Genomic DNA, 16,787 nt, shown 5'->3' with positions numbered 1-16,787 from the left:
AGACATATATAAATAACGAGGAACAAATGTAACCTTGCTATTTGTAAGAGTATCAATAGATTTAAATTGTGATGGCTAAAAAGTCTGTGTTCTAGAAGCCAATACAATAAAATAATTAATAAGTTAAAATATTAGCGCAGGGAAAATTCTGCCTTCTATTGCTAAATTCCTTGATCGAATATCCAGAGACGTTGATGTGTTGTTGTGTTTTGGTGTGAGCGATAGTTTTTAGTGTTTTTACAGTTAATGTATTTGCGGTTGTACAGTAGGTTTAACATTCGTGTTGTCGTCCTTATTTGTGAGCTGATTGAAGTGTTATTGTAGAACCCCAACACAAACCTGTTACCATTCCGTATACATTCAGAAACGAAAATGAATCCGAAGTTTCACCCTGCCCCGGACGATGATCCTTTCGAAGGTATGAAAATAGGTAACTGGATGATTTTGGACGATATCGATGAGCGAAGCAGCTGTAGTAAGTGCGGGAAGTCCAGAAAATATTTTTGTTACACATGTTATATTGCGGTTGATGAGTTACAATCTCGCATTCCTAAGGTAAAGGTGAGCAGATTATCACACCATTAAATAATTACAGCGATGAGCAGTGGTGTTATAATTTACCATACTGACTGATTCCATAAATGAATCGGATTGCAGATTTCCATAAATCTTCCCACATTTTTAGCCTAGGCCTAGTCACTTTAATGGTTTAATTATCATTTGTTGGCTAGAGATTGTTGTGAAAGTGCATAAAAATGAGTAACTACTTTAATGCTAAACGATTTCTTCTGTGGCATACATTGTTTATTCAATTGGAAATTGTATCATTCACCAGACACAAATATTGTTCCAAAAGTGTGTCCAGTTTCTACTGCTTAGCTTGTGTTCAGTGATATTTTACAAGCCAAACATTTTTCAGAGTTATTACATTTAGTGACTAGCATGTGTCATGTAGCTGAGTATAAATATCTCATTTTATGAACAAATTACATGTTCAGTAACATTTTCAACTACTTAACAGTGCTCACAGCAGCTTACACGTATTAGCCCACCACTTCCACTGATCATCATATAAAACTTTACTGCTATTTGTGTTGCTACCTACACCAGGAAGTTGTGTATATACAAGAATATGTGAAAGAACCAAAATAGAAAATCAAATTGTGCCTTGGATACAGTACACCAGCTATTCATATATAAATATTCACAGCTAAAGAGCTTTGTGCTAATAAGCGCCAACATACAAGCAGTTTTGTGGAGATATAGAGCAGCTGGCCACTTTTTATCGAATTTTATTCATCCCCAGACACATTTTGATCTTATACCCATCTTCACTTGTTGTGATGCATTTATATCCTCATCAGTACAACATTTTTGCTGACTGTGTTGGTAAGTTGGCCACATGTTGAACGATACGCTGCATCAATTCACCAGTTAGGCTAAAAGTGTAAATGCTGTACCCATATGTACAAAATTAAGGTAGAAGTTAAAGAATAGAATGCAGCTGCAGCATTCAAATTGAAGCCAACAAAAGCATTGTATTGACGAATAATATATATATATAACACCAATTGAAGATAGGTGAAAGCCCATAACACATCTTGGCATAAATAAAGGTCTGGAAAAAGTGGATAGTTGCTGTAGTTTTACAAGTTATTTAAGCCACTGCCACAGAACCCAACTACCACTAGGCATAACATGGATACATTGGAAATACGGAAGCGTCCGATCCCACCCGTCTGCTTTGACCCATGACGTCACAAATATGGCGGAAACAAAAACAAACACACACACTTTCCACAAGAAGCCTAATGACACCAACGGGACAAGCGCGGGAAATGGGGTGTTTTGGGTGGGGGGCAAACTAAATATAAACAAATTTAGACGCCTTGCGTAGCTACAACGTGTAAGTGAAGACAGCCATGCATGAATACCCACCCACCTCCCCAGGGGTCGTAACCCCTGCAACCCATAGAAGATAAAAATGCTTCAGTAGCTGATTAGTGTTTTTTGTCTTTTTTAAAAAAAAATCTCACGGGATAGAACGAACAGATCAGAAAGATAAATATAATAAACTAAAACAAAACTTCGAGGAAACAGATAATTAAAATAAGTAATAAGTGTTTAAAAAAAAAAAAAAAAATCTCACGAGATAGAACGAACAGATTAGAAAAGTAAATAAAATAAGATAAAACAGAACTGGAGACAGCCACACTCAAACCAAACACCGCGCCGTCGTGACGTCACACACGACAACACCCTTACGTCACGGGTCAAAGCCGACGCATGGGATCGGACGCTTCTGTCGACCCGGATACATTAATTTTTAAATAAAGAACAAAAATGTTTTGTTGGGAAAATTTTTGTAAATTCTGCTCTGAAAATGTTTTTTTCCTCCAACCTTGTGTTTAAGCAGAGTGTGCGTCACAAGACATGATTCTTAGATGATTCAAATGTCATTTCATTCGTTCCACAAGGAGAGCCCCAGAGTCGCATGTGTTGATGCTGTGATGCTTCGATCTTCGGCTCACATTTGTGGCTGTACGTGAAAACTATTTGAGTAGACTTTTGTACTATGCCTGTGGAGAGCTTTCTCATACAATTCAAATAGTAATTTCCTGTCATGTAAAAAATTTATTTTAAACACTGAAGTTTATTCCATAGCATAGGGTCGAGGCCCCAGTTATGGCCACATTAAGGGCAATTCGAGATACACCACATTTTTAGTATAGGAAGAAAGTATACGAATTACTTAAAAAAATTGTATCTATTGCTTCAAAGTCTACACATTACAACCATGTAAAAACAAATATTCTAAGTTATTTAACAAAAGCAGAAAAAAATATTGAAAAATAAATGGCGCATTTCCCCAGTTTTGGCCATGTTAACCCCACCTATGGCCAGTTGTTTCCCCACTTATGGCCACTTCATATTATAATAAAACTATGGCTAAAATAATTGTCAATCCATGTGCCAGAAAGTAATTTCTGCTTTATACAAGTATATAAGACAACAAACATACATCAAATAGGTAAAAGGTACAGAAACTGAATGAACAGAAAAAAAAATTCGTTAGGCAAAGAATTGTCCCAGTAATTACTTAAATCAATTTCCACACAAGTTTATTTCTCACGAGTATCAATGGAACCAGGGAACTTTGTTTTTAATGAACGTCCTTCTTGCATCAAGACTGGATCTGGCAGTTTTCCTATAATATCTTCACCCGTTATAGTCGAAACATCATTTGCAATGTATTCGAAACAAGTTTTCTGAACATTAGAACTTTTTAGGCACTGAATTTCATATTCAGAGTCAGAAAGCACTTTCAAAATTACAGATACATACTTAAAAATTGCAGGTCTTGTTCTTCTATTTCCTGTTAAACTAAATTTTACCAAAATAAAGTCCCCTACTTTCAAATTCTCACTCGAAGATAGTTTCACATTTTCTGGTATTTCATCTTCATCTCCTTCTACATAGTCATCGAAACTGCTTCCATTGTCCGTCCATTCTCGTTCCTCGGAAGAACTTGTTGGCCTATCACTTAACTCTTGTCTGTTTCTTGTTTTCCCCTTTTTTACGTGTGAGAATGCCAAGTGCTGCTCTTTGGACTTTAATTCCTTCATAGCTTTTCTCTTCCTTTTTTCCTGCTCCTTCTCCTGCTTCTCTTTTTCCTTCAGTTCATGATATTCCACCCACTTGTCACTAGTCACAACAGTGGGTGTATGTTCTTTCTTTCTCTTTGTGCCTCGTTGTTTAGGTTCTGGCCAAGTGATGACACTTTCAAAAACTGTTGCTAATGATTTTGGTGGTGTCACTTGGATACACACTGAAGATGGACTATGGTTGGATATTGGAGTAACTGAATTATGTGAAATACTGTTGGGGGTTGTTGATATATCTGCAGGAATAAGACTGTTGGTGGGTGTTGAAGGAATATCTGAATTGCGTGTTGAAAATATGTCAATATTATCAACATTTTGATTAAGTCTGTCTGCGTTTTGTGAAACATTCTCTGTTTGATTATCTTCAGAGGGAGGCGCTATGCTATCTGTCAGAATGTCATCAGTGTTACCACTAGCACCATGCATTTCAACCTCATCAGCTATTTTTCTCCAGAACTTGAAAAGTAATAATGCTTCTTGATTTCCTTCCCACTCATGATTGCTTCTCTTGGTTGCTCTGAACTCATCTAGAAGGACAGGATCAATTTGCTTTTCTATGTATGAGAAATGTCTCTGAAGTTACTCAATTGTCTGAACTGTGGTTGAGGCTGGTATACTACGAACAACTATCTTGCTGTAATCTACATTGTCCACATTAAATGGAAACAGACCAGTGGCCCTGAAACCAGCATGAATATTTGCCACCATTTTAGGTTCTGTAATAATTTGTGACAGAACAGAAGGTACATCAGATTTTGAAATTTCAGTGCCATTATTTTCAAAACGCCATTTCTGAACAATCTTCTTCCACATTTTTTTCATAGGTCCAAAGACAGCTACATCTGATGGTTGCAAGATGTGTGTAGAATTGGGATGGAGAGCAACTAGAATGATCTGATTTTCCCTACAATATCGGCTCAAATGAAGTGTCAAATGAGAGCAGTGCCCATCTAAAAATATTACTACAGGCCGGGGAATTTCAGCTTCTTTCAAGAACGGATCAAATATATTTGTTATATACTCAAAAAAACTTTCACCTGTCATCCACCCATTTTCTGTTTTTCCAATGCCCCAGTTTGGAGGAGCTGCTTTCACCAATGATGCTGGAATCCTTGCATATTTGAACAGTGTTAAGGGAGGAGCAAATTTTCCAGCAGCATTCACTGCAAACAATGTAGTAACGTTATCTTTGTCAGAGTTACACGACTCTTCATAAACATGATGGCCACGAGGACCTATGATTAATTCCCCTTTAGGAGCCAGAAAAAAAGAAGTTTCATCCATATTAAAAATTCTATTTGGGTCATTTAACACATCTATATCATTTAAAGTGATGGATACTTCGTGAAACCAGTTTCTTATTTTCTCTTCTGTAACAGAACCTCTAGACCTATTGACATATTCTGCATGTTTTTGTGACAGAACCTTGTGCCTCTTAAGAAATCCATAATACCACTTTTTTCCAGGTCGATTGTTAGTAAATGTAGCCTTACAACTTTCCATATCTGCATTCTCAATAAGTTTGTGCACAGATGCACAGAGATTTTCTTTAGTAACTGGAAATCCCATGCTAGAACAGTCCAAAACCCAGTCCACCAATTTTTTTTCAATTTGTTCTCCTAAGACAGAATGTGGACCACAGTGCCCTGTAGATTCTTTTGGAGATACACCAGAAATTTTGTTTCTTAATGTTGTCCTTGGAACTTTGTACAACTTGCTTGCAGTAGCAACCTTCATTCCCTCATCAACAGCCTTTAGAGCATCTTTAACTTTGCTGGGAGAATACTGAAACTTCTTATTCTTTGGTTGACTCATTTTTCCTATAAATAATGCACAAAGATTTAGTTAAAGAATGTTGCCTATTTGAATAGTGCCTATTGCATATTTTGTATCTTTCAAGCATAGGTAAATTAGTATGATATGCCAAGACAATACTAACAATGAGGTATATATTGATATAAAAATACCAAAAATATTTTAATAAGCCTATTTAAATAAAATTAGCCTAGTGTAATGTAGGACAGAACACTAATATTGATGTTTTTGTATCAGTTTTTAGAAGTGGCCAAAACAGGATACATATATGTCTCCACTTATGGCCACATTCGTGGCCATAACACGGAACCAGGGCTAAATATGGATCTGTTAATGGCCACTTACTTTTGATAACATGTTTTTAGGCTGAGCGATATAAAACTTAAAAGAAATGAAAATATAATGTCTTATCTTACCTCTGAACAGATTAAGTTTCTTCTGATGTTTTATTTAAACATGTAAAATACAAAAAAACAGATCATGTGTTGCTTAAAGAAAACTTCTGCAAAACCCAGCTTCTGCAACACTGATCATTTCACAAAATGATGTCTCCAAACAAAAACAGACAAAAGAATTATTATGTAGACAAATGAAGAGAGCCTTTCACAAAGTTTATAATAATCTATAGTAGAACTGGCTGGTATTCCAGAGAAGCTTAAAAATTAACCTTTGACATCAAGGTGGCCATAAGTGGGGTAGTGGCCAAAACTAGAGCCTTCACCCTACTAAGTATAAGGTTCTGACATCTTGAATTCCTGTGTAGCCATTAATAACTGAGTTGTGACAGTGTAACAACAGACAGGAATGTACTATAGTTATTTTATATGAAAAAGTTGGTAATGCAACAGATTTAAATTTTTTACAGAAATCCAAAAATATATAATAATTAAAATTATAATGTTATTACAGTTACTGATTCAAAATACATTAGTTATTTCTTTGAAGCACTAATCAGATGCATTTTACAGTTGCCGGTGAAGGTTGATATAATAAAACATGCGCGTGAAATTGATGGGAAAAGTACTGCTGCACATGCTGCAATTCTTGCTCCAGATGACGTAAAGATTTACACGTATCCAGATATACCACATTATGAAGAGGAAGAGAAGGTAAACTACATTTTCAGGTGTATTTACCATGCCAGCCTCTTGATTTAGTATTATATTGTTTTGTTTCCTGTAAAACTTGGGCTTCCACATATGCGCTGATGCTATAAATTGTCACTTCTGGACATTGGACAATTGGTATAGTGTGCAATTTACCCGTTTTCTCATTCTGGTGTAGTCATAATCCTGCGTGCAGTGGTTTAAAATTGTCTGAATGCTACAGAACAAACATTTTTAAAAACGGTAATTTGGGTGGGGGGTCAAGAGGGATGTTCAATTCTAGTTGTCGACTTTGACCAGCGATGTAATGTAATGGCTGCGGTGATGTTACCTTTTTGGTGCTTATTCTCAAAGTTCAGTTGTTAGTTGACAAAACCAGCAAATATGAAAGCAAGAAACCTAGTTGTAGTGGCACAGACTGATCTTTAGTTTATCCCAAGTTCTAGATTAAGTTGGAAGGTGAGATTTAATTATGAGTTGGCAAAAGCAAAGAATGTAAGAGTAGAAGACTTAGTTTGTTTATGATGTTACTGAATGTTTTGTACACCACAGGTCAGATCCGGTCACTAGTATTGAATATTTAACTTCATCCATAAATGGCTTTATTCATTTGGTTCCTATTACTTGTTGTTGAAAGCAGTCTTGCTCTTCTTGTAAATTAATAGTGAATTCCATTACAAGGGATTTTAAACAAAAACAAGTGGAAGGGAAATTGTATGGTGATGGGCTATTTAAGAGTGGCTGTGGGAATAATTCAAGGAGCTGTCTGTTTCATAATGAACATGTCAGTGTAGAAAACTTGTGGTGATTTTATTACTTGTGAGCTAAAAATAGCTTTGATGTGTACAGAAAGATAAGTTGTACAAAAAAGCAAAAAGAAAATTCATTACAACTCTTACAAGTTAATGGGTTAACTGCTAACAGGTTTCATTTTAAGAATAAGCTAAAGTATTGAGGAACAACATAAGAAAGAAAAATGCTGTATAAAATATTAGAGCTGGGAGGAGCACTTACGAAACAGGTTAAATTTTGTCATCTAGGAAATAAAATCACATATGTAAGCTGTTATTAGGTACCTTCAACTTATAACATCTCAGGTTTTTTTCTGTTACAAACTAATCATACGAAAACAGTGAAACTTGTCACTTCTTAACATAATCTCCATTCAGCCATAAACATTTTTCACACCAACACCGTGATTCCATAGCTATTGCAAACGCTTCTTTAGGAGTCTGTTTTGATCACCAGAAAATCGCTGATGCAGTAGTGTTAATATGCGACTGTGGAGTATGTGTTTCATTATTGCAAACAACCAAAAGTCTATAGCAGACAGCTCAGGTAACTAGAGAGCACGGGAAATCACCTCACCATTGTTGATAAGAAGAAACTGCAGTGTCTCGTTCGCCTGATGGGGTGGTGTGTTGTCTTGGTGAAAGAGAACACGTGCAGCCTTTTCAGCATGAAATGCTGTAGGTAGCTTATTCTTCAAAACATCTTGGTGGGATGCACCTGTCACCATAGTGCCTTTTGAAACAGAATGAGTAAGGTTTACGCCATTGCTGTCCCAGAATATGGCCACTTTAATTTTTTCAGCACTGGCACTTACCTGAAAGGTTTTTAGCGGCGAAGAGTGCATGTGCTTTCATTGAGCCGACTGGCGCTTCAATTCATGATTGAAAAACATCCTGCATGTCTCATACATTGTCACAATTGATGAAAAGGATGTCCTATTCTTGCCTCCGTTACATGTCAACATTGCCAGCAATGTGCCACATGCACAGCTTTGTCATCATCTGTCAGCATTCGTGGCACCCATCTCGTGGACCCTTTCCAAATTTTTAGTTATTCATGCAGGGTTGTGTGCACAGATCCTATGGAAATACCAACTTTGAAGGCAATGTGTTTCACACTCATTTTGCAATCCTCCAAAACAAATTTTTCCACATACTCAATCGTGTCATCAGACTGACTGGCGTGAGACTGACATTGTCTTGGTTTGTCGCCACACAACATTCTGCCTTCTTTGAACTGTCACACCCATGATTGTACGTTAGACACATTCATGACACCCTCACTGCATATCTCACTCAGCTGGCAGTGAAATTCAATCAGTGTCACAGGACACAAATGGAAGAAATGAATTATTACAAGCTATTCCTGTAATGAAAACATTATTTTAATTATCAAAAACAGTTCTCACTCACCACTGCCGCTAGAGTTCTGCATGATGTACTGTACAATGCTACCATTTCTGTCACACACTCACAATGAGAGCATGCATATTTTAAAACAAACTGCATGTCTCTGTCTGTTTCCAGTCCTGAGAAAAACATTGAAAGTGATATAATTTGAATGCATGTCATAGAAGAATTTAAGTGATTGGCTTGTACTATCTGACAGAAAGCTGCAACAATGGAATGTATTTTCTGATGTTATATATTGACCCTTAAGAAATAATAATAATGGCGGAATCTCTTTTACCATCAATCTACAGAAAAGGGCAAGTCGTTAAGTAAAACCTCTACGAACATTCTGTTGTTGAAGGATAGTAAAATGAAGCTTGATTGTGGATTACAAAATAAAGAAGTATTAGCCAAACTGAAGAAGTGACAGTATTATTACAAAAATGGAAAGGACTGACCTGAAACTTAGAAATTATGTAGATGTTTATTGCATTTTTTTTTTCTGCTACATGTACATCTATACTCCGCAAACCACTGTGAAGTGCATGACAGAGCATATGTCCCATTGTACCAGTTAGGGTTTCTTTCTACTCTGTTCACTTTTGGGGCATAGGAAGAATGATTGTTTAAATCCCTCTGTGTGTGCTACAAACTTAAGGGGTTGTAGTATATTCATAGGGTAATCTTTTCAAGCCAATTTTTGAAACTTTGTAAGTAGGCTTTCTTGGGATAGTTTACACCTATCTTCAAGAGTCTGCCAGTTCAGTTTCTTTAGCACCTCTGTGACACTCTGCCATGGGTCAAACAAACCTCTGACCATTCGTGTTGCCCATCTGTATATACATTCAATATTCCACATTAGTCCTGTTTGGTATAGGTCCCACACACTTGAGCAGTATTCTTAGAGTGGGTCACTCGAGTGATTTGTAAGCCAATTTGTGTATGTAGATTTATTGCATTTCCCCAGTATTCTACCAATAAACCAAAAACTACTGCGTGTTTTACCCATGACTGAGCCTACACTCAGGTGTTCGTACGGATTGTCTGATTCATTGGTATCATAGCCATAGGATAGTGTGTTTTTCATTTGCGAAGTGTACAATTTTACATTTCTGAACATTTTGGTCTGAAACACAAGGAGGATTTGACGAATATAGCAGATGATTAATTTGGAAGATGTTCCATAAAATTTTGGGCGTGTAGCCGCATAAATTCAGTTTCTTCTTCTAACATTTTGGCTGAATACCATCCAGCCATCTTCAAAGTGAGCTGAGATGACTAACGCTCCAGCACTTGCTCCGTCCTTTTAAACTCGAGGGTCGAACCACTGCGTATGTTGCCAAAGGTACACAAGGCACCAGAGACGTCGATAGGTGGCAAAGAGGTGTAACATATGCATGGAAATTAAAACTATGGCTGCGCAGTCGATCCACACGGTGAAATTGATGTGTCATGGAGAGATGTACCGTCGGGAAGTCTTTACGATTTAATTACAGAAATTGCCAGATTCCATAATTTGTCCAAGCTTAAGCTGCTATCTCTATTAATTAAATTCTTCGCCAACCAACCTTCAGTTGCTTCTTTCACTACTTAGTCCCAGAAAGATAAAGTCGAGGATAAAATTTCGATATTATCGTACACCATAGAGTGCCCAGTGTCAGTACAGTGCTCTGCCACAGATTTATTAGGCTGTAAGAGACGGGTGTACCTGTGGTGCTCTGTGCATCTCTCCTAGACTGAACGTGTCATCTGTCCGATGTATGAATGACTGCAGTCAGCAGAACAAGTAAGATGCGAAACTTGTTGAGCAGTTATGAAGGCTCACACACAAAGGATTAACATTTCTGTGGCAGAGAGGCCTGCACTGTGTAAACTTCACCAGGATTCTGAGACAGTGGTTCTTCCAGCTGATAAAGGTAATGACACTGTCTTAATATCTTATGATGACTATCATGAAAAAATGAACAGTTTACTGAGTGACAGCAGATACCGGGAGACCAGTAAAGACCCCACCAACCAGGTGGTAAGGAAGACTGCTTTGCTGCTGAATGCCTCCCCCCTTCCACCAGAAGTTGTGTGAAGATTGAAACCAAGTGGTGCAATTCCTCGAAGGCTTTATGGACTTCTAAAGATCCACAAGAATGGTGTTCCTCTACGTCCAAAAGTGAGTAATATCGGCTTTCCAACCTATGATTGTGCCAAACACTTAGTGATGTTATTAAGGCCTCTGGTGGGAAAATACGCTCATCACATATATAGCTCTGTGGACTTCATTGACAAACTGAAATCACTCAAACTGAAAAATTCTTATATGTTAGTCAGATTCGATATAGTGTTGTTGTTCACAAAGGTTCCTCTTTCGGAATCGTTCTCTCTCATTAGAAAGACTTTCGATAAAAAGATTTCAGCTTTATTTGAACATGTTTTGACCTTGACATTTTATTATTCTATAATGAATTTTATGAACAGACTGATGGTATCGCCATGGGTAGTCCTATGTCACCCTTGGTGGCCAACTTTTTTGTGGAGGACTTCGAGGAGAAAGCGCTGGAATCTGCTAACTTGAAACCTACAGTGTTTTGGACATATGTTGGTGACATGTTTGTAGTGTGGCCCTGTGGTGAAGACGAGCTGAAAGAATTTTTAAATCATCTGAATTCTATCCACAGACAAATTCAATTCACAATGGAAATTGAAAAAAAATGGATGCCTTCCATTTTTGGATGTGTTGATACGGCGCAAAGATGATGGCACTTTGGGACATGCAGTGTATCGAAAACTAACCCATACGGATTTATATTTAAATGCAAATAGCTGCCAGCATCCTACGCTGACAATGAGTGCACTCAGAACTCTAGTACACAGAGCACACATCATTGCTGACAAGAGCAGTCTGGAAGACGAGCTTCTACACCCGAGAAGAGTTTTTGAAGCCAGTGGGTACTCTCCCCAGCAGATACGTAAGACACTACAAATGAAATCAACAGTGGACACAAGAAAAGCGGACGAAGACACGGACAGTTTTAAATCCATGGCTTTCCTGCCGTATGTGGAAAGCCTTTCAGCAAAAATAGGATGGTGGGGTTTATAAGATCCCCTGTGAGTGTGGCCATTCATACATCGGACAGACGACACATACAGTCCAGGAGAGGTGCACAGAGCACCGCAGGTATACCCGTCTCTTACAGCCTAATAAATCTGCAGTGGCAGAACACTGTATTGACACTGGGTATTCTATGGTGTATGATAATGTCGAAATTTTATCCTCGACTTTATCTTTCTGGGACTCAGTAGTGAAAGAAGCAATTGAAAATCCGTTGGCGACAAATTTAATTAATAGAGATAGTGGCTTCAGCTTGGACAAATCATGGAATCCGGCAGTTTCTGTAATTAAATCACAAAGTCATCGCGATGGTACAGCTCTCTGTGACATATCAATATCACCGTGCGGATCGGCTGCGCAACCATAGATTTAAATTCCATGCATATGTTACACTTCTTTGCTGCCTATCAACGTCTCGGGCACCTTGTGTAGCTGTGGCTGCATCTGCAGTGATTGGGTCCTCAAGTTTAAAAGGAGTGTTAGTCACCTTGGTTCACTCTGAAGATGGCTGGATGGTATTCAGCCAAAATTTAGAAAAAGAAACAATTTATGTGACTGCACACCTGAAATTTTATGGAACAATCTTTACCCTGCAAAAACATGAAGATGCACCATGTTGAAGATATTTTCCATTATAATTACCATATTGTTAATTTAATTTTTCCATCAGTGCAGAAATATTGTTGTAATGTTTAAATAAAATTTAGTCCACACTCTTGGTAAATGGTGGGATGGTTCCTTCATCAAGGCCATGGCTGACCACCTGCCCAATCCATAGAGAGCATACTTTAAATTTTTCTGTGGTCTAAACTATATGTCAAAACTGCAATGGCAGTTAGAGGGGACTGAAATGAACAGAGGTCATACAGGACTGTGTCATTACCACACACAAAAGTCCTATATGAAATCTGCATATTTAGGCCCCCTCTACCTGCCTTTACATTTTTAACATATAGTTTAGGACACCCTGTATATTTTCAGCTACTGATTTTGCTTGTGTTACTGGATGACTACCATGTCACTTGGAGATGATGCTGAAATGAAGTAAATCAATAAAATTTAATTTTTTTTTTCCAACATAGGATTATACAGCCAACCGGTTGCAAATAATTCTTAGGTAGCCAGAATTCTGGAAACATCCCCCAGGCTGTGGCTAAGCCATGTCTCCGCAGTATCCTTTCTTTCAGGAGTGCTAGTTCTGCAAGTTTCGCAGGAGAGCTTCTGTAAAGTTTGGAAGGTAGGAGACGAGGTACTGGTAGAAGTAAAGCTGTGAGTACCGGGCGTGAGTCGTGCTTCGGTAGCTCAGTTGGTAGAGCACTTGCCCGCGAAAGGCAAAGGTCCCGAGTTCGAGTCTCGGTCGGGCACACAGTTTTAATCTGCCAGGAAGTTTCAATTCTTAGGTACTTTGACCTAGGTTTCAACACCTACTAAGAAGGGAGTTCTCATCAGAATGAGATTTTGATAACTCCTATAAAATACATAGAAAATTAAGCATAACAAAAACATATTAACAAAGATGACAATTTTCAAGGTGTACAAAGGTTACTTACATAAAATTACATTGCGAAAATAAAGTGGTCAGAATTTAGCAGCTGTGCTCCAGTCAAAAGTGAAATAAAACATTCCAGCCTTTACCACATGTACGTAGCTAGGAAAAACACCAGACTTGGCCCAGTGGCTTACATTGCCTCCATGAGAACAATACAAGTCATGCCGCCTATCAACAACAGATGGTGACATGTGCCCATTTGAAACATTATATCAGAAATAATTGAAAAAAATGACAGTTAATTTTAAAAACAAAATATAAAGGAAGAGAACTTAATGTTTGTCGACAAGTGTCTACTTTGATAGAGTCAAAGTAGACGGGTCTTGAGAAATAAGGGTAGCTCATGATTTATGTAGAAGTTTTTAGAAACATGCAGTTAAAACCTCCTATCTTGATAAGAAATTGATTAAAAATATTAATGCCAAGCTGAAAAAGAAAACAGTGCTCTGTAATGAAGTCTGACAAAGGGAATGCTGAAATCATTGCTACTCAGAATGAATATAAGTCTAAGACATTACAATTTTTGAGGCGAATAATGTTTTGGAGCTAGATGAGGATCTGTTCCTCCATGATATAAAAAGTAATTAGACTTACTGTTAACAGCACTATGCATTTGCTCAAACCATGTCATATAAAAATCTAATTAATATGAATCCACTGGTCCCAGATGTTGAGTTCCCAATCTAAAGTATATAAAAGTCACCATCCAATACTTCTGATTGTGAACAGTATGAACTGTGCATATCAAGAGTTAGCAAGGTTTCTTCAAGAAAAAAATAAAAAAAAGTCATTTATTTTTAGAAATAATTATTCTGCCATCAATAGCCAACATCCAGTCAGTAAAATCAAAGATTTGCAGCGTGACCAAGACACTAAATTGTTTTTATTAGATATCACGAACCTATATACTAATGTACTTCTTCAAACCACCATTGACATTGTTGAAAAAAACCTACATACTTTTTAAAAAGATATTTCTGATGAGCAAATCACTGACCTAATTCGTTTGCTAAGAATATAGTAAAAGACAACTATTTTGTTTCCACTGGCAGACATTGCCATCAGCCTGATGACTTGTCAGTGGGCAATCCACTGGCAGGCATCTTGGCCGATATTTTCATTAATTTTTTGGATGAGACATTCTTCAGTAATTTTTCAGCTGATGATCTTGGTATTTTGTCATATTGTTGGTACATATAGACATTTTAATCATATGCGGGAAGGAATTCACTGTTTGTTCGAGATTTTCTTCATGTCTTCATGAAAAAATCAGCTTCATATGAGAATTCGATAATAACAACTGTCAGATTAATTATTTGGATCTCGGTTGTTGCTATTGACAATGACAGAATTTCTTTCGGTGTTTTCCAAAAAGCCAGTAATACAGATCAAATTGTGCCTGTTAGTCAGCGCATCCTCATTCCCATAAGAAAGCATTTTTCCATTCAGCATCATCATGCGGTTTCTGTACCTTGTCACCTGAAAAGCTTAATGAAAAGATGAATGTAATAAAAACTATTGCAGTTAATAACGGCTATGATCTAATGTTAGCTGACAAGATCTTCAAAGTCAAAACTGACACTAAAGTGACCACTTCGGCAGCAGTGCTGTTTCTGAAAGTAAGAAGTACAGATGTTTTCTTGATTCCATTTTTAGGCTCTATTTTGTATCAAATTTGTCATCTTCTGATTAAAAAATATGGAATTCAAAGTTACCTTTTTCTCGAACGATAACTTGCAAAAATATTTCATTCATAATCTCAAGTCCACAGTAGCTCCTATACGCAATTCAGGAGTGTATAAAATCACTTATGATGTGTGTCCATATAGGACAAACTGGAAAGCCTTTTAGTGTCAGGTACAAAGAACATTTGTTGGGAGAAAGAGGCACTAATGTACATAATTCCGCTTTTGGTTATCAGCTGCTAATTTCCGGACACAAACCAAAATGCAGTGAAGAAATTTCCCTTTAGATAGAGAAAAGAAAGGTCACAGGCTCAAAGAACTGAGGATTTTCAGGCATATTCATCCTCAATGAACAGTTTCAACTATATAACAAAAATGTTTTCAATGGTTTAATTCACTGCTTGCGAAATTTTGATTGCTCTATTTTTACTACATTTTCCTGCTCCTGGTTCCGAAACATTATTTTCTTTGAGTCTCAAAGATATGTGCTACTGAAGTTACCTTCATGCAAATACTTTTTGGATTGTACAGCTGTTTGTAAAATTTTTCTTATCTTTCTGTCCTTTACGTAACAGTAATTTCTGTAAAGCCTAACAGATATCTGTTAGTTTTACTTAATCTGCTTGAGTACTGTGTGCTTTCAAAATGACATTAAGCTCTCTTCCTTTATATTTTATATTAACTGTCATTTTTTTCAATTATTTATAATGTAGTGTTTCAAATGGGCTCATGTCACTGTCCGCTCCTGATTGGTAGTGCAACTTGTATTGTTTTCATGGCAGCAATGTAAGCCACTGAGCCAGTCAGTCTGATGATGTTCCTGTCTAGGTACATGTGGCAAAGGCTGGAATGTTTTATTTCACTTTTGACTTGGGCATAGCTGCTAAATTCTGACCATTGCTTTTTAGCAATGTAATTTTACGTAAGTAACCTTTGTACGCTTTGAAAATTGTCATCTTGGTTAACGTGTTTTTTGTCATTCTTAATTTTCTATGTATTATTTTATAGGATTTATCAAAATTTCATTCTGATGAAGACACCCTTAGTAGGTGTTGAAACCTAGGTCAAAGTACCTAACAGTTATTTGCAACCGGTTGGCTGTATAATCCTATGTTGAAAAAATTTTAAATTTTATTTATTTATTTCATATCAGGGTCATCTGCAAATGACATGGGAGTCATCACAGTAACACAAGCAAAATCAGTTGCTGAAAATACACAGGGTGTCCTAAACTACATGTCAAAAATGTAAAGGCAGGCAGGGGGACCTAAATACGCAGATTTCGTATATGAATTTGGGTGCAGTAATGGCACATTCCTGTATGACATCTGCTTATTTCAGTCACCTTGGCTAATGTGTTTTTTGTCATACTCAATTTCTATGTATTATTTTGTAGAATTTATCAAAATTTCATTCTGATAAAGGCACCCTTAGTAGGTGTCGAAATCTAGGTCAATGTACCTAATGGTTATTTGCAATCGATTGGCTGTATAATCGTATGTTGAAACTAGTATACGGTTGCTGAGTAACAGCCATTTTTAAAACTGTTAAATTTAAAATTTTATCTATCCTTATCATTATCATCATCATTATTACAGGTCGTTCTTGTATATCCAGGAAAGGCAGCATCTACAATTGAAGAACTCTTCATACAACCAAGGTAAGTATCCTGTGTGGTGAT

The 16,787-nt window shown here is 37.0% G+C and overlaps 1 protein-coding gene across 2 annotated transcripts in view; it reads left to right on the top strand.

Annotated features, from left to right (window-relative positions):
* Positions 1-239: 239 nt before the first annotated feature.
* The window catches only part of LOC124595964 (tRNA-uridine aminocarboxypropyltransferase 1), a 33,373-nt gene continuing 16,825 nt past the window's right edge, over positions 240-16,787 (top strand). The window contains exons 1-3 of one of the 2 annotated variants that reach the window (XM_047134900.1): positions 240-555; positions 6,449-6,589; positions 16,705-16,766. In XM_047134900.1, the coding sequence (XP_046990856.1) occupies positions 373-555; positions 6,449-6,589; positions 16,705-16,766 (386 nt within the window). In that variant the 5' untranslated portion in view covers positions 240-372. Of the gene's footprint in view, positions 562-6,448; positions 6,590-16,704; positions 16,767-16,787 lie in introns of both variants that reach the window. The other variant, XM_047134899.1, reaches the window with a different exon arrangement.

Source organism: Schistocerca americana, chromosome 2 (genome assembly GCF_021461395.2).
Source record: "Schistocerca americana isolate TAMUIC-IGC-003095 chromosome 2, iqSchAmer2.1, whole genome shotgun sequence".
Classification (NCBI taxonomy): Eukaryota; Metazoa; Arthropoda; class Insecta; order Orthoptera; family Acrididae; genus Schistocerca; species Schistocerca americana.
The sequence above is the reverse complement of the archived record's forward strand: the minus strand, read 5'-3'. Positions and strand labels throughout refer to the sequence as shown.